Source organism: Amblyraja radiata, chromosome 1 (assembly GCF_010909765.2).
Source record: "Amblyraja radiata isolate CabotCenter1 chromosome 1, sAmbRad1.1.pri, whole genome shotgun sequence".
Classification (NCBI taxonomy): Eukaryota; Metazoa; Chordata; class Chondrichthyes; order Rajiformes; family Rajidae; genus Amblyraja; species Amblyraja radiata.
In genome coordinates, this window is record NC_045956.1 from 192,219,587 (window position 1) to 192,237,815 (window position 18,229).

The window sequence follows — 18,229 nt, forward strand, 5'->3', positions numbered from 1 at the left end:
CAATCCCTTAAGAATTCTGTAAGTTTCTATAAGATCCCCCTTCAATCTTCCAAATTCTAGCGAGTACAAGCCGAGTCTATCCAGTCTTTCTTCATATGAAAGTCCTGATCCCAGGAATCAGTCTGGTGAACCTTCCCTGTACTCCCTCTATGGCAAGAATATCCTTCCTCAGATTAGGAGACCAAAACTCACCAAGACCCTGCACAACTGCAAAAGAACCACCCTGCTCCTATTCTCAAATCCTTTTGCTATGAATGCTAACATACCATTCGCTTTCTTCACCGCCTGCTGCACCTGCATGCCTACTTTCAATGACTGGTGTACCATGACACCCAGGTCTCGTTGCATCTCCCCTTTTCCTAATCGGCCACCACTCAGATAATAGTCTAGTTTCCTGTTTTTGCCACCAAAGTGGATAGCCTCACATTTATTTATAACACTGCCCCCCAGCTTCGTGTCATCCGCAAACTTGCAGATGTTGCATTCAATTACCTCATCCAAATCATTAATATATATTGTAAATAGCTGGGGTCCCAGCACTGAGCCTTGCGGTACCCCACTAGTCACTGCCTGCCATTGTGAAAAGGACCCGTTTACTCCGTTAAATCCCCAGGGCCAGATAGGCTGCATCCCAGAGTACTTAAGGAAGTAGCTCCAGAAATAGTGGATGCATTAGTAATAATCTTTCAAAACTCTTTAGATTCTGGAGTAGTTCCTGAGGATTGGCGGGTAGCAAACGTAACCCCACTTTTTAAGAAGGGAGGGAGAGAGAACACGGGGAATTACAGACCAGTTAGTCTAACATCGGTAGTGGGGAAACTGCTAGAGTCAGTTATTAAAGATGGGATAGCAGCACATTTGGAAAGTGGTGAAATCATTGGACAAAGTCAGCATGGATTTACGAAAGGTAAATCATGTCTGACGAATCTTATAGAATTTTTCGAGGATGTAACTAGTAGCGTGGATAGGGGAGAACCAGTGGATGTGGTGTATCTGGACTTCCAGAAGGCTTTCGACAAGGTCCCACATAAGAGATTAGTATACAAACTTAAAGCACACGGCATTGGGGGTTCAGTATTGATGTGGATAGAGAACTGGCTGGCAAACAGGAAGCAAAGAGTAGGAGTAAACGGGTCCTTTTCATAATGGCGGGCAATGACTAGTGGGGTACCGCAAGGCTCAGTGCTGGGACCCCAGCTATTTACAATATATATTAATGATCTGGATGAGGGAATTGAAGGCAATATCTCCAAGTTTGTGGATGACACTAAGCTGGGGGGCAGTGTTAGCTGTGAGGAGGATGCTAGGAGACTGCAAGGTGACTTGGATGGGCTGGGTGAGTGGGCAAATGTTTGGCAGATGCAGTATAATGTGGATAAATGTGAGGTTATCCATTTTGGTGGCAAAAACAGGAAAGCAGACTATTATCTAAATGGTGGCCGACTAGGAAAAGGGGAGATGCAGCGAGACCTGGGTGTCATGGTACACCAGTCATTGAAAGTAGGCATGCAGGTGCAGCAGGCAGTGAAGAAAGCGAATGGTATGTTAGCTTTCATAGCAAAAGGATTTGAGTATAGGAGCAGGGAGGTTCTACTGCAGTTGTACAGGGTCTTGGTGAGACCACACCTGGAGTATTGCGTACAGTTTTGGTCTCCAAATCTGAGGAAGGACATTATTGCCATAGAGGGAGTGCAGAGAAGGTTCACCAGACTGATTCCTGGGATGTCAGGACTGTCTTATGAAGAAAGACTGGATAGACTTGGTTTATACTCTCTAGAATTTAGGAGATTGAGAGGGGATCTTATAGAAACTTATAAAATTCTTAAGGGGTTGGACAGGCTAGATGCAGGAAGATTGCTCCCGATGTTGGGGAAGTCCAGGACAAGGGGTCACAGCTTAAGGCTAAGGGGGAAATCCTTTAAAACCGAGATGAGAAGAACTTTTTTCACACAGAGAGTGGTGAATCTCTGGAACTCTCTGCCACAGAGGGTAGTCGAGGCCAGTTCATTGGCTATATTTAAGAGGGAGTTAGATGTGGCCCTTGTGGCTAAGGGGATCAGAGGGTATGGCGAGAAGGCAGGTACGGGATACTGAGTTGGATGATCAGCCATGATCATATTGAATGGCGGTGCAGGCTCGAAGGGCCGAATGGCCTACTCCTGCACCTAATTTCTATGTTTCTATGTTTACTCTTTGCTTCCTGTCTGCCTGCCAGTTCTCTATCCACATCAATAATGAACCCCCAAAACCGTGTGCTTTAAGTTTGTATACTAATCTCTTATGTGGGACCTTGTCGAAAGCCTTCTGAAAGTCCGGATATAACACATCCACTGGTTCTCCCTTATCCACTCGACTAGTTACATCCTCGAAAAATTCTATAAGATTCGTCAGACATGATTTACCTTTCATAAATCCATGCTGACTTTGTCCAATGATTTCACCACTTTCCAAATGTGCTGCTATCCCATCTTTAATAACTGACTCTAGCATTTTCACCAGTACCGCTGTTAGACTAACTGGTCTGTAATTCCCCCTTTTCTCTCTCCCTCCCTTTTTAAAAAGTGGGGTTACATTAGCTACCCTCCAATCCTCAGGAACTACTCCAGAATCTAAAGAGTTTAAAAAAAATTTCACTAATACATCCACTATTTCTGCAGCCACTTCCTTAAGTACTCTGGGATGCAGCCTATCTGGCCCTGGGGATTTATCGGCCTTTAACCCATCTATATGTAGATTGAAGTCACCCATTATAACTGTTTTACCTTTGTTGCACGCATTTCTAATTTCCTGTTTGAAGCCATCCGCAACTCCACTACTTCTGTTAGGTGGCCTGTACACAACTCCCACTAGCGTTTGCTGCCCCTTAGTGTTTCGCAAATCTACCCATATCAATTCCACATCCTCCAAGCTAATGTCCTTCTTTTCTATTGCGTTAATCTCCTCTCTAACCCGCCACGCTACCCCACCTCCTTTTCCTTTCTGTCTATCCCTCCTGAATATTGAATAACCCTGGATGTTCAGCTTCCAGCCTTGGTCACCCTGGAGCCATGTCTCCGTGATCCCAACTATATCATAATCATTAATAGCTATCTGCACATTCAACTCATCCACCTTATTACGAATGCTCATTGCATTGAGACACAAAGCCTTCAGGCTTGTTTTTACAACACTCTTACCTCTTATACTATCATGCTGAAAAGTGGGCCTTTTTTATTTTTGCCCTGGATTTGCCGGCCTGCCACTTTTACTTTTCACCTTGCCACCTATTGCTTCTACCCTCATTTTACACCCCTCTGTCTCTATGCTCACACATTTAAGAAACCCTTTCCCTTTAACTCCATCCTCCACTATCCCATTCGACACCCCACCCCCCTTATTCAGTTTAATACCACCCGTGTAGCAGTGGCAAACCTGCCTGCCGGAATGCTGGTCCCACACCTGTTAAGATGCAATCCGTCCCTTTTGTACAGTTCCCCCTTACCCCAAAACAGATCCCAGTGATCTAAGAATCTAAATCCCTGCCCTGTGCACCAGTTCCTCAGCCACACGTTCAGGTCCTGTATCTCCCTGTTCCTGCTCTCGCCAGCACGAGGAACTGGAAGCAAACCGGAGATAACAACCCTGGAGGTCCTGCTTTTCAGCATTTTTCCGAGGTCTCTAAAGTCACGCTGCAGAATATTCATCCCCTTCTTTCCGACATCGTTTGTGCCGACATGCACTACCACTTCCGGATGTTCACCTTCGCCCTTGAGGATTTTCTGCACTCTGTCCGTGACATCCTGGATCCTGGCACCAGGAAGGCAGCACACCATCCTCGCATCCCGTCTGTTGCCGCAGAAACCCCTGTCCGTACCTCTCACAATGGAGTCTCCCACTACAATGGCGTTGCCTGCCTTAGGCCTTTTTGGTTTTGGCTCAACAGCCCTATTCGCATCGCAAGCCAGTCCGCCGCTCAGTGTAAACATGTCTTCTGTCCCGACAGCTTCTAAGTGGGTGAACCTGTTCACAAGAGGTACAACACCCGGGGACGTTGGCATTCCATGCTTCCCTCCCTTTCTCACTGTCTCCCACCTTCTCTCTTCCAGTACCTTAGGTGTGACAATCTTACAGTAGGACTTGTCGAGGAACGACTCCGTTTCTCGGACGAACCGGAGGTCATCCACTTGCTTCTCCAGTTCCCCAACACGGTCCTTCAGGAGCTCTACCTGGATACACTTCTCGCATTTGTAGCAGCCAGAGGCACCAGCGGTGTCCTTGACCTCCCATATACTGCAAGCATCGCACTGAATCAGCTTGCCTGACATCTTCTTTCGTCTCTACCTCTCAAGCGTAGTGCGTGGTCTCCTCTCCGAAGACTCTCGAGCCAAAGACTCACACGGCCGCTCACTCACTGCCGCTCCCTAAGAGCAGTCTTGCTTAAATTGACTGATAAATTGTCTGATTTACCAATTTACAAACCAAATTCCTCAGTTTTCAACTGTTTTCCCGGCACTGACTCACTTCTCTCCTCCCACTCGGGCTAGAGCCAATCAGTCTTATCTCTTGCTAAACTCCTCCTGCTGTTGCTCCCAAACCTACAGCAGTTCTGAGCTAGAACTCTAACTCTCTCGTAAATCCATCCAGTTTTGCCCTCCACTGCCCTCTGTGGCAGGGAGGCCACAGGGAGAGAGAGAGACAGAGTGAGGGAAAGAGACAGAGAGAGAGTGAGACACAGGCTGAGAGAGAGGGAAAAAGAAAGGACACATGATGCTCATGTCCTGAGAAGAAACCCATCAATAACCTATACTATAAAAACCAAACTAAATCAAATACAACTTCTGACAGTGTTATAGCTGCTTCAAAGCAAACAAAGCTATGCCTATCCAGATCAACAACTCCATGAGACAGAGAGAGAGTCAGAGAGAGAGAGAGAGACAGAGAGAGAGGGACAGAGAGAGAGAGAGAAAGAGAGAGACAGTGAGAGAGAGTGATAGAGACAGTGAGACAAAGTTAGAGATAGATTTATCTCTATAGGTTTATATAGAGAGAGAGACAGAGGAGGACAGATCGAGAGACAGAGAGGGAAACAGAGAGGGGGAGACAGACCGAGAGAGAGACAGAAGGAAACATAGATAGAAACAGAAAATGGGTGATGGAGGAGGCCATTCGGCCCTTCGAGCCAGCACCGCCATTCATTGTGATCATGGCTGATTGTCCCCGATCAATAACCCGTGCCTGCCTTCTCCCCATATCCCTTGATTCCACTAGCTCTATCTAAGGTCTTACCTTCCACTACCTGCAACCTCTGGCAACAACGTGCAACCTCCGGCAACCACCTTCAACTAGCATCGCAACCAGCTTTGACTAAAAAATTACCGATTTTTGAAACGGCAACCTATTTTTAGTCGCGTCCGGTTTTGAATTAAAAAAAATAATCACCGGAACATAGAAGAAGCGGAAACTACTTTCGACCATTAGGGAGACTGACAAAAAAGTGCTGGTGTAATTCAGTGGGTCAGGCAGCATCTGTGGAGAGAATGAATGAGTGATGTTTTGGGTCCAGACCCTTTGGATGAATGTAGTTTAGAGATGCAGCGCGGAAACAGGTCTTTCTGCCCGTGGAGTCCGCGCCGACCAGCGATCACCCCGTACACTGGCACTATCCTACGCACATTAGGGACAATTTAACAATTTTGCTGAGGCCGATTAATCTACAACCGTGAACGTCTTTGAAATGTTGGCGGAAACCGGAGCACCGGAGTAAAAACCCACACAGGTCAAGGGGAGAACTTACAAGCTCCGCACAGACAGCACCCATAGTCAGGATCGAGCCTGGGTCTCTGGCGGTGTGGCAGCAACTGTACCGCTGCGCCACTGTGCCACGCAGAATTATATAAAGCTTTCCTCCGCCATAAACGCACCCAATATGTGCTGGTAATGTCCTGTTTACCAGCTTGTTGACCTTCTGTGTTCACCTCCTGCAGGGTTTAGGAGCCGTTGCTTTGGACGGAGAGACGGGCACATGAGCGCCCATTGAGGACGGCCTGGGTGCCGGTGAACCCCCCCCCCCATCTGCTCGGTGTGCGGGCTGAACTTCGAGGTGCTGAGCTTCGATGGAGGACCACATGACGGGGCACAACAAGGAGAAGCGTTATGAGTGCGACGTGTGTGGCAAGGCCTGGCAGAGCCCGAGCCGGCTGGAGATCCACCGGCGGGTGCACACGGGAGAACGCCCCTTCACCTGCTGGGAGTGCGGAAAGAGTTTCACCCAGTCATTCACCCTGCGAATGCACCAGCGCACCCACACCGGGGAGCGCCCCTACACCTGCGCCCAGTGCGGCAAGGGCTTCACCCGCTCCAGTCACCTGCTGGAGCACCAGTGCACCCACACCGGCGAGCGGCCCTACACCTGCATCCAGTGCGGCAAGAACTTCACCAGCTCCACCAGGCTGCTGGTGCACCAGCGCATCCACACTGGCGATCGGCCCTTCACCTGTATCCAGTGCGGCAAAAGCTTCACCCGCTCTAGCGATCTGCAGGTGCATCAGCGCACCCACACTGGCGAGCGGCCCTACACCTGCAGCGACTGCGGCAAGGGCTTCAGCCACTCCGGTTACCTGCTGTCCCACCAGCGCACCCACACTGGCAAGCGCCCCTACACGTGCGCCCAGTGTGGCAAGGGCTTCAGACAGTCCAGTCACCTGCTGTCCCACCAGCGCACCCACACTGGCGAGCGGCCCTACACCTGCAGCGACTGTGGCAAAGGCTTCTCCCGCTCCTACAACCTGCTGAAACACCAGCGCACCCACACTGGCGATCGCCCCTACACCTGCAGCTACTGCGGCAAGGGCTTCACCCGCTCCGACAACCTGCTGAAGCACCAGCGCACCCACACCGGTGAGCGCCCCTACACCTGCAGTGACTGCGGCAAGGGCTTCACCCGCTCCGACAACCTGCTGAAGCACCAGCGCACCCACACCAGCCAGAGCCCCTTCACCTGCGCCCAGTGCGGCAAGGGCTACACCACCTCTACGAATCTGCTGTCCCACCAGCGGGTGCACACTGGCGACCGCCCCTTCCCCAGCCCAGTGTGTGGAGAGCGCTTTGCCATGGCCTCCCACGCTATGTCTCACCAGCGCGTGCACAGCAGTGGGCAGCCCTACGATTGCCCGTATTGCGGTGAGGAGTTTGACAGCTTGCGGGGGTTGCGGCAGCACCGGCGGACCCACGTCGGCGAGCAGCTGTGCCCACAACGACAAGAACGCACGGGGGCTGCGGAAGCACCAGCACCGGAGAGAGACCCCTGGTGTGTGCTGAGTGAGGCAAGGGTTTCACCTGCCCCTCCAGCCTGCTGACACTGCCACGTGGATAGATAGGCATTGTTTAGGTAAACACAAAATGCTGGAAGTAATGGGTAACGCTTCAGGGTTGTTTCTTCAGTCACCCATTCCTTATCTCCAGAGATGCTGCTTGAGTTACTCCAGCATTTTGTGTCCTTTTTTATAAACCAGCATCTGCAGTTCATTGCTTTTAAACCATTCTGGTTAATCATCTCTGCACCTCCCCCAAAGCCTCCATATCAGTCATGTAATGGAGTGACCAGAACTGTATGCAATACTCCAAATGTTACCTGACCATGGAAACACAGAAACTAGGTGCAGGAGGATGCCATTCGGCCCTTCGAGCCAGCACCACCATTCATTGTGATCATGGCTGATCGTCCTCTATCAATAACCCGTGCCTGCCTTCTCCCCATATCCCTTGACTCCACTAGCCCCTGGAGCTCTATCTAACTCTCTCTTAAATCCATTCAGTGACTTGGCCTCCACTGCCCTCTGTGGCAGGGAATTCCATAAATTCACAACTCTCTGGGTGAAAAAGTTTTTTCTCACCTCAGTCTTAAATGACCTCCCCTTAATCTTAGATTGTGGCCCCTGGTTCTAGACTCGCCCAACATTGGGAACATTTTTCCTACATCTAGCTTGTCCAGCCCTTTTATAATTTAAAATTTTTCTATAAGAACCCCCTCATCCTTCTAAACTCCAGTGAATACAAGCCTAGTCTTTTCAATCTTTCTTCATATGACAGACCCGCCATCCCAGGGATCAATCTCGTGAATCTACGCTGCACTGCCTCAATCACAAGGATATCCTTCCTCAAATTAGGAGACCAAAACTGTAATAATAATAATAATATATTTTACTGTCATTGCACATAAGTGCAACGAGATTTGAGTATGCAGCTTCCATCCGACATCATAACTTAAGTAACTAATAAAATTTAGATTTAGATACCCCGAGAATATGGTTTGTAGAAAGAACATTACAACATTACAAATAGTCAAAACAGACTAAAGTGCAGATGTGTCTGTGCGACGTGACCATCCGAGGAAGATAGTCCATGGAGGTGGGGGGCACTCAGCAGGGCCGGTTCAGAGCAGCTATAGCTCTGGGAATGAAGCTGTTCCTGAGTCTGGAGGTGCGGGCGTAGAAGGCCTCGTAATGTCTGCCAGAGGGAAGTAGTTCGAACAGTCCATTACAAGGGTGTGAGGAGTCTTTGTGAATGCTGACGGCCTTCCTGAGGCACCGTGTGCGGTAGATGCCCTCCAAGGCTGGTAGCTGTGTCCCAATGATCTTATGCGTTCTGTGGACGACGCGCTGAAGAGCTCTCCTCTCCGCCGTACACAATACTGCAGATGTGGTCTCACCAGAGCCCTATACAACTGCAGAAGAACCTCTTTACTCCTATACTGAAATCCTCTTGTTGTAGAAACATAGAAAATAGGTGCAGGAGTAGGCCATTCGGCCCTTCGAGCCTGCACCGCCATTCAATATGATCATGGCTGATCATCCAACAGTATCCTGTACCTGCCTTCTCTCCATAACCCCTGATCCCTTCAGCCACAAGGGCCACATCTAACTCCCTCTTAAATATAGCCAATGAACTGGCCTCAACTACCTTCTGTGGCAGAGAATTCCAGAGATTCACCACTCTGTGTGAAAAATGTTTTCCTCATCTCGGTCCTAAAAGATTTCCCCCTTATCCTTAAACTGCGACCCCTTGTTCTGGACTTCCCCAACATCGGAAACAATCTTCCTGCATCTAGCCTGTGCAACCCCTTAAAAATTTTGTAAGTTTCTATAAGATCCCCCCCTCAATCTTCTAAATTCTAGCGAGTACAAACCGAGTCTATCCAGTCTTTCTTCATACGAAAGTCCTGACATCCCAGGAATCAGTCTGGTAAGTCTCATCAGTCTTATGAAGGCCAACATTCCATTAGCTTTCTTCACTGCCTGCTGTACCTGTAAGCCAACTTTCACTGACCGGTGTACAAGGATGCCCAGGTCTCGCTACACCTCCCCCTTACCTAACCTAACCCCATTGAGATAATAATCTGTCCCCTTGTTTTTGCCGCCAAAGTGGTTAACCTCACATTTATCTATATTATACTGCATCTGCCATGCATCTGCCCACTCACTCAACCTGTGCAGGTCACCCTGCAACCTCCTAACATCCTCTTCACAGTTCACACTGCCACCCAGCTTTGTGTCATCCGCTAACTTGCTAGTGTTGCTCCTAATTCCCTCTTCCAAATCATTAATATATATGGTAAACAGTTGCGGCCCCAACACCGAGCCTTGCGGCACTCCACTCGCCACTGCCTGCCATTCTGAAAAGGACCCGTTCACTCCTACTCTTTGCTTCCAGTCTGCCAAACAATTTTCTATCCATGTCAACACCTTACCCCAATACCATGTGCTCTAATTTTAGTCACCAGTCTCCCATGCGGGACCTTATCCAAGGCTTTCTGAAAGTCTAGATACACTACATCCACTGGCACTCCTTCATCCATTTTACTTGTCACATCCTCAAATGCCCCTTAAAGCTGCACATATACATTCCTCTCTCTTCCCTCTCCACACTCTCCCCCCCCCCCCCCCCCCTTCCACATTCGTACAAATTCTCTCCACTACACCCTCTCATGCCCCTCTCCTCTCACTCACACACTCCCTCTCTCGCACACAGAAATGAAAAGGAGGTGCGGTAGCGTTGATGGTTAGAGAGGAGATTAAGGCAATAGAAAGGAAGGACATTAGCTTGGAGGATGTGGAATCGATATGGGTAGAGCTGCAAAACACTAAGGGGTTGAAAGCACTAGTGGGAGTTGTGTACAGGCCACCTAACAGTAGTAGAGGAGTTGGGGATGGCATCAAACGAAATTAGAAATACGTGCAACAAAGGTAAAACAGTTATAATGGGTGACTTCAATCTACATATAGTAAGTTTTATTTATATAGCACGTTTTAAGTCAACTCGCATTGACACCAAAGTGCTTTACATAAAATAGATAATAAGTTTCCATACAAACCAGAGAAAAAGGTTAAAAAAATAAAGAAAATGGACAAAACACATTATAGAGTTCAACACAAACGCCCCCCCCACAGCAGAATCAAAAATTTCCACTCTAGGGAAAGGCACCAGAAAGTTAAGTCCTCTTCCTCTGTGAAACACCCGAGGTCGGGGCCCATTTGTGGCCTTGCAGCCAGTCCGATGATTTTCAGGGTCCTCTTGCAGTGAAGATGGAACTCCGGCGTCGGGTGAAACATTCCTTAGTGGCTTGTAAAGTCTGGAGCGGCTGCCTCCTCCCCGGAGACCGGGGCACTCGTAGACCTCAGGCCGCGCCGGTTGGAGCTCCGACCCCGGCAAACTCGATCCCAGGCTCCGCGGCGCTCCAAATCCAGCACCACCCGCGGCCGGACAGCCCCAGCTCGGCGATGTTGGGAGTCGGCGGCCACAGCGCTCTTACTTACCGCACGGTGACCCGGTAAGGCATCGACTGCTCCGTGTTGGTATCCCAGCGCTGCGCCGCGGCCGAATCTGTAGTCCCGGTCGGTCCCGACAGGCAACGCCGCTCCATTCTCGATGGTAGGCCGCGAGGACGGAGCGAAGAAGCAGCTTGGAGGGATGCTGTCTCTCCGACCAGGTAGGGGACTAAGAGATAAAGTTTCTCCCTTCCCCCCCCCCCATCCACCACATAAAAGACCTCCAGCTAACATTTTTTAACAGGACTTAAAATAAAAAAAGGTGAAGAGACGGACTGCGGGCAGGCTGCCATACATAGACGGCGCCCACTCCTGCACATCCGCCATCTTGTAGATTGGGTGAATCAAATTGGCAGGGGTGCTGAGGAAGAGGATTTCTTGGAATGTATGCGGGATAGTTTTATAAACCAACATGTAAAGGAACCAACGAGAGAGTAGGATATTCTAGACTGGGTATTGAGTAATGAGGAAGGGTTAGTTAGCAGTCTTGTTGTGCGTGGCCCCTTGGGCAAGAGTGACCATAATATGGTTGAGTTCTTTATTAGGATGGAGAGTGACATAATTAATTCAGAAACAAGGGTTCTGAACTTAAAGAAAGGTAACTTTGAGGGTATGAGCTGTGAATTGGCCAAAATAGACTGGCAATTGATTCTTAAAGGGTTGACCGTGGATGTGCAATGGAAGGCATTTAAAGACTGCATGGATGAACTACAACAATTGTTCATCCCAGTTTGGATGAATTTCAGAGTCCAGTAGGGCATGGCAGACCAATTGAATAACTAATTTGTTTCTGTCTTCACTAAGGTAGACATAAATAATCTGCCGGAAATAGCAGGGGACCGGGGGTCAAATGAGATGGAGAAACTGAGTGAAATCCAGGTTAGCCGGGAAGTGGTGTTAGGTAAATTGAATGGGTTAAAGGCCGATAAATCCCCAGGGCCAGATAGGCTCCATCCCAGAGTACTTAAGGAAGTAGCCCCAGAAATAGTGGATGCATTAGTGATAATTTTTCAATACTCTTTAGATTCTGGAGTAGTTCCTGAGGATTGGAGGGTAGCTAATGTAACCCCACTTTTTAAAAAGGGAGGGAGAGAGAAAACGTGGAATTACAGAGCAGTTAGTCTAACAGCGGTAGTGGGGAAACTGCTAGTCAGTTATTAAGGATGGGATCGCAACACATTTGGAACGTGGTGAAATCATTGGACAAAGTCAGCATGGATTTATGAAAGGTAAATCATGTCTGACGAATCTTATAGAATTTTTCGAGGATGTAACTAGTAGAGTGGATAAGGGAGAACCAGTGGCTGTGTTATATCGACTTTCAGAAGGCTTTCGACAAGGTCCCACATAAGAGATTAGTATAGAAACTTAAAGCACATGGTATTGGGGGTTCAGTATTGGTGTGGATAGAGAACTGGCTGGCAGACAGGAAGCAAAGAGTAGGAGTAATTACAGGCTGTGACTAATGGTGTACCGCAAGGCTCAGTGCTGGGATCCCAGCTATTTACAATATATATTAATGATTTGGACGAGGGAATTGAATGCAACATCTCCAAGTTTGCGGATGACACGAAGCTGGGGGGCAGTGTTAGCTGTGAGGAGGATGCTAGGAGGCTGCAAGGTGACTTGGATAGGCTGGGTGAGTGGGCAGGCAGTATAATGTGAATAAATGTGAGTTTATCCACTTTGGTGGCAAAAACAGGAAAGTGGACTATTATCTGAATGGTGGCCGATTAGGAAATGGGAAGATGCAACGAGACCTGGGTGTCATGGTACACCAGTCATTGAAAGTAGGCATGCAGGTGCAGCAGGCAGTGAAGAAAGCGAATGGTATGTTAGCATTCATAGCAAAAGGATTTGCGTATAGGAGTAGGGAGGTTCTACTGCAGTTGTACAGGGTCTTGGTGAGACCACACCTGGAGTATTGCGTACATATTTGGTCTAATCTGAGGAAAGACATTCTTGCCATAGAGGGAGTACAGAGACGGTTCACCAGACTGATTCCAGGGATGTCAGGACTTTCATATCAAGAAAGACTGGATAGACTCGGCTTGTACTTGCTAGAATTTAGAAGATTGAAGGGGGATCTTATAGAAACTTACAAAATTCTTAATGGGGTTGGACAGGCTAGATGCAGGAAGATTGTTCCCGATGTTGGGGAAGTCCAGAACAAGGGGTCACAGTTTAAGGATAAGTGGGAAATCTTTTAGGATCGAGATGAGAAAAACATTTTTCACACAGAGAGTGGTGAATCTCTGGAATTCTCTGCCACAGAAGGTAGTTGAGGCCAGTTTATTGGCTATATTTAAGAGGGAGTTAGTTGTGGCTGAAGGGATCAGGGGATATGGAGAGAAGGCAGGTACAGGATACTGTTGGATGATCAGCCATGATCATATTGAATGGCGGTGCAGGCTCGAAGGGGAGGGAGAGGGAGAGGGGGAGAGAGAGAGAGAGAGAGTGTCTGCAATATCATAAATAACAGAATGCAGAACCCGACTTGTCTTTCTTCAGGTTCCCCATTAAGGAGGAAAGGTAAGAAAACATTTACTACTTCTGTGGCAAATTGAAAATTTTATTTAGCCTGCTGAATCTATCACTGTAGTTAGATTTATCGCAGTCGCTGCCTAAAAAAGGCTGGCAGTATCATCAAAGACCCACACCATCCAGGCCACACACTCATCTCCCTGTTACCTTCAGGTAGAAGGTACAGGAGCCTGAAGACTGCAACAACCAGGTTCAGGAATAGCTACTTCCCCACAGCCATCAGGCTATTAAATTGAAATAAGATGGCGGCGCCCTGGTTGGCTGCGGCTGCATTGCCTCTCGTTAGGGATAGCGGTAAGTTTTCTAAGGTTCGGCTTCATAACTTGCAGCGGGCAGGCTGCAAGTTAACGTACGATCATGGGGCATTACTGAGATTACAACGGTTAAGCAGTAGAGACTGCGTGGACGTTGAACTCGAGGAACGCCTGCACTGTCTCGGACTGCTGTGTCGGGAGAACCCAGCGGCCTGCAGAATTGCGGAGACTTTCACAAACACTGGCCGCTACAGAAGAACACGGAGGCGGCGCTACAGAAGACAGAAGCGGGGCTGTCGAGGGGGGCTAACGGCGAGGCTAAAGGCTAACCCGTGGAGGACACCGCTCCCATCCGTTCTCCTGTCGAATGTCCGCTCTCTGGAAAATAAAATGGATTATCTACATCTGGATCTCACAATAAAAGGGAGGTGAGAGACTGCTGCGCTATAGTTCTGACAGAGACATGGCTAAACTCATCTGTACCTGATGCGGCTGTTAGCTTAGGGGGGCTAACAACATTCCGGCTCGACAGGGACACTGTTTTGACTGGTAAATCCCGGGGTGGGGGTGTGTGCATCTACACAAACAACAGCTGGTGTAATAATGCTACCGCTGTTTCCAGCCACTGCTCTCCGGACATAGAGTTTTTGACTGTGAAATGCAGGCCATTCTATCTGCCACGGGAGTTTACTGTGGTTAGCATTACTGCTGTATACATCCCCCCCGCAGCCAACACTAAGGAGGCTCTGCGTATTCTCTACCGTTCCATCAGTGAGCTGCAAAGAAATCATCCAGAGGGCGTTGTCATTATTGCTGGGGACTTTAACCAGGCCAACATGAAGACTGTCCTCCCTCATTTCCATCAATATGTGGACTTTGCTACACGTGGAGAGAATACGCTGGACCGAGTCTACAGTAACATCAAGCAGGCTTTCAGAGCAGTACCCCGGCCTCACCTCGGCTCCTCTGACCACCTCTCTGTAATGCTCATCCCAGCCTATAAGCCCCTTCTGATCAGAGAGAAACCCACTGTGAAGCAGGTTAGAGTCTGGTCTGAGGGAGCTACAGAAGCACTCCAGGACTGCTTTGAGTGCACGGACTGGGACATGTTCAGGACAGCAGCCACTCATAACGAAAACATCAATGTGGATGAGTATGCCATGTCAGTGTCGGGCTACATACAGAAGTGCATGGAGGACGTCACTGTCATCAGGAACATCACAACCCGGGCCAACCACAAACCTTGGATTACTGCAGAGGTGCGTGCCATGCTGAAAGCACGAAATGCGGCTTTTAAATCTGGTGATTTGGGAGCTCTGAGAACAGCGAGAGCCAACCTCAACCGCGAAATTAAGAAAGCAAAGCGCGCCCACGGACAGAAAATCCAGGGTTTCTTCCAGGATGATACCAACACCAGGAACATGTGGGAAGGCATCCGGGCCATAACAAACTACAAGGCCCCTCAGATGTCTTGTAAGGATGACACAGACTTTCTAAATGAACTAAATAATCATTTCGGCAGGTTTGAGGCACTGAACACCACTACAATGAGGAAATTAGAGCCTCAACCAGGAGAACAGACACTGTCTTTTGAAACTGCTGAAGTCCGCAAAATCCTGGAGGGTATTGACCAGCGAAAGGCAGCCGGACCGGATAACATACCGGGGCGTCTGCTTAGGGGATGTGCCGATCAGCTGGCTCTGGTTCTGACAGACATTTTTAACATCTCCCTGAACCAGGCCATTGTTCCATCATGTTTCAAGACAGCCACCATCATGCCAGTTCCCCAAAAGTCTACAATAACCTGCCTGAATGATTACCGCCCCGTAGCACTCACACCAATAATAATGAAGTGCTTTGAGAGGCTTATTAAGCAGCACATGGTCTCTAAACTCCCCTCCAGTTTTGACCCGTTCCAGTTTGCTTATCGCCCGAACCGCTCCACAGAGGATGCTATTTCCTCTGTAGTCCACCTGAGCCTACAACACCTGGAGGAGCGGAACACCCACGTGCGGATGCTGTTTGTCGATTTCAGCTCAGCATTTAACACGATAATCCCCCAGCATCTGGTGAGCAAACTGGCACCCCTAGGTTTCAATACCATACTATGCAACTGGATCCTGGATTTCCTTTCTGAAAGACCCCAGTCTGTGCGGGTGGGGAAGAACACCTCCTCGGTCATCACACTGAGCACCGGATCCCCTCAGGGCTGTGTCCTGAGTCCGCTGCTCTTCACATTGATGACACATGACTGTGTCGCCAGATCCACTACTAACCATATCATCAAATACGCGGATGACACAACAGTAGTGGGCCTCATCCGCAATAACGTCGACCAGGCATATAGAGAGGAGGTGGAACAGCTCGTGAGCTGGTGCAGCAGGAACAACCTTCTCCTAAATGTGAACAAAACCAAGGAGATTGTCGTCGATTTCAGAAGGAAAATTCAGCCCAGTCACACTCCACTTTGCATCAATAACTCAGCAGTGGAGCAGGTGAAAAAGATCAAGTTCCTGGGGGTGCATATAACGGACACCTTAAACTGGTCCACAAACATTACATCTCTGGCAAAACGGGCACAGCAGCGGTTGTACTTCCTCCGCAGGTTGAGAAGTTTACACCTCCACCCTCCCATCCTCGCCACTTTCTACACAAGCACAATTGAGTCGGTCATGGCCAGCTGCATCTCTACGTGGTGCGGCAGCTGTACAGCTGCGGACTGGAAGTGCCTTCAGAGAGTGGTGAGGACAGCGGAAAAAATCATTGGGACTTCTCTTCCTTCAATCATGGTCATGGGGTACAAGCGCTGTCTGATTAGAGCTAAGGGCATTACAAGAGCCCCCACACACCCACAATTCGGACTGTTTATACTGCTTAACTCTGGGAGGAGGTACCGCAGCATGAAGAGCAGGACAACCAGGTTCTGCAACAGCTTCATCCCCCAGGCCATAAGATTACTGAACATTCAACAAAACCGAGGCTAGAACTTTTTAAATATCGACACTTTTTAAAAACTTTTTATATATATTTATTTTACAGAACCATGCACATGAGGCATTTTTATGGACGCACCTAGCACTTTTACTTTTACTATTTACCTGATTGGAGAGTCAAATGCAACGAAATTTCGTTCAAGGTGCACTGTGTCTAGGTGTATATCTGAATGACAATAAACTTTTCATTCATAAAGTTTTCATTCATTCATATTCATTCATTCATTCATTCATTCATTCATTCATTCATTCATTAAACCTGGCTCAGACAAAATTCTGATTATTAATAACCCATTTTCTGTTATTTGCACTTTATCAGTTTATTTATTCATGTGTGTATATATTTATATTATGGTATATGGACACACTTATCTGTTTTGTAGTAAATGCCTACTATGTTCTGTGTGCTGAAGCAAAGCAAAAATTTCATTGTCCTATACAGGGACACATGGCAATATTTGGGAGGCTATTTGGGTGTAACTGAGAAGTGGGAAAGGTGTAGCAACACTTATAGGGGTGTATTATAGACCGCCAAATGGGGATCGAAAATTGGAAGAGCAAATATGTAAGGAGATAGCAGATATTAGTTGTAAGCACAAGGTAGTGATTGTGGGAGATTTCAATTTTCCACACAGACTGGGAAACATATTCTGTAAATGGGCTGGATGGTTTGGAGTTTGTAAAATGTGTGCAGGATAGTTTTTTGCAGCAATACATAGAAGTACCTACTAGAGAAGGGGCAGTGCTGGACCTCCTGTTAGGAAATGAGACAGGTCAGGTGGCGGAGGTATGTGTTGGGGAACACTTCGGGTCCAGTGATCACAATACCATTAGTTTCAATATAATTATGGAGAGGGTCAGAACTGGACCTAGGGTTGAGATTTTTGATTGGAGAAAGGCTAACTTTGATGAGATGCAAAAGGATTTAAAAGGAGTGAATTGGGACATTTTGTTTTATGGGAAGGATGTAGAAGAGAAATGAAGGACATTTAAAGGGGAAATTTTAAGAGTACAGAAACTTTATGTCCCTATTCGGTTGAAAGGAGATGGTAAAAATTGGAAAGAACCATGGTTTTCAAGGGAAATTGGACACTTGGTTCAGAAAAAGAGAGAGCTCTACAATAATTATAGACAGCATGGAGTGAATGAGGTGCTTGAGGAGTATAAAGAATGTAAAAAGAATCTTAAGAAATAAATTAGAAAAGCTAAAAGAAGATATGAGGTTGCTTTGGCAAGTAAGGTGAAAGTAAATCCAAAGGGTTTCTACAGCTATATTAATAGCAAAAGGATAACGAGGGATAACATTGGTCCATTAGAGAGACAGAGTGGACAGCTATCTGCAGAGCCAAAAGAGATTGGGGAGATATTGAACAATTTCTTTTCTTCGGTATTCACCAAGGAGAAGAATATTGAATTATGCGAGGTAAGGGAAACAAGTAGAGTAGCTATGGATACTATGAGATTCAAAGAAAAAGAAGTACTGACACTTTTGAAAAATATAAAAGTGGATAAGTCTCCAGGTCCTGACAGGATATTCCCTAGGACATTGAGGGAAGTTAGTGCAGAAATAGCAGGGGCTATGTCTACTTCATTATCCACAACACCACCTATCTTAGTATCAATAAGGGGCGCCGTC

At 47.8% G+C, this 18,229-nt stretch overlaps 2 protein-coding genes across 2 annotated transcripts in view; both read left to right on the top strand.

The window, feature by feature from the left end:
• The window catches only part of LOC116982892 (zinc finger protein 883-like), an 89,418-nt gene extending 81,918 nt beyond the window's left edge, over positions 1-7,500 (top strand). Inside the window, exon 4 of the mRNA XM_033036442.1 lies at positions 6,123-7,500. Within this exon, the coding sequence (XP_032892333.1) occupies positions 6,123-7,334 (1,212 nt within the window). The 3' untranslated portion in view covers positions 7,335-7,500. The remainder of the gene's footprint in view (positions 1-6,122) is intronic.
• The window catches only part of LOC116982908 (zinc finger protein 229-like), a 968,520-nt gene that overhangs the window by 587,154 nt on the left and 363,137 nt on the right, over positions 1-18,229 (top strand). The gene's annotated exons all lie outside the window — the stretch shown is intronic.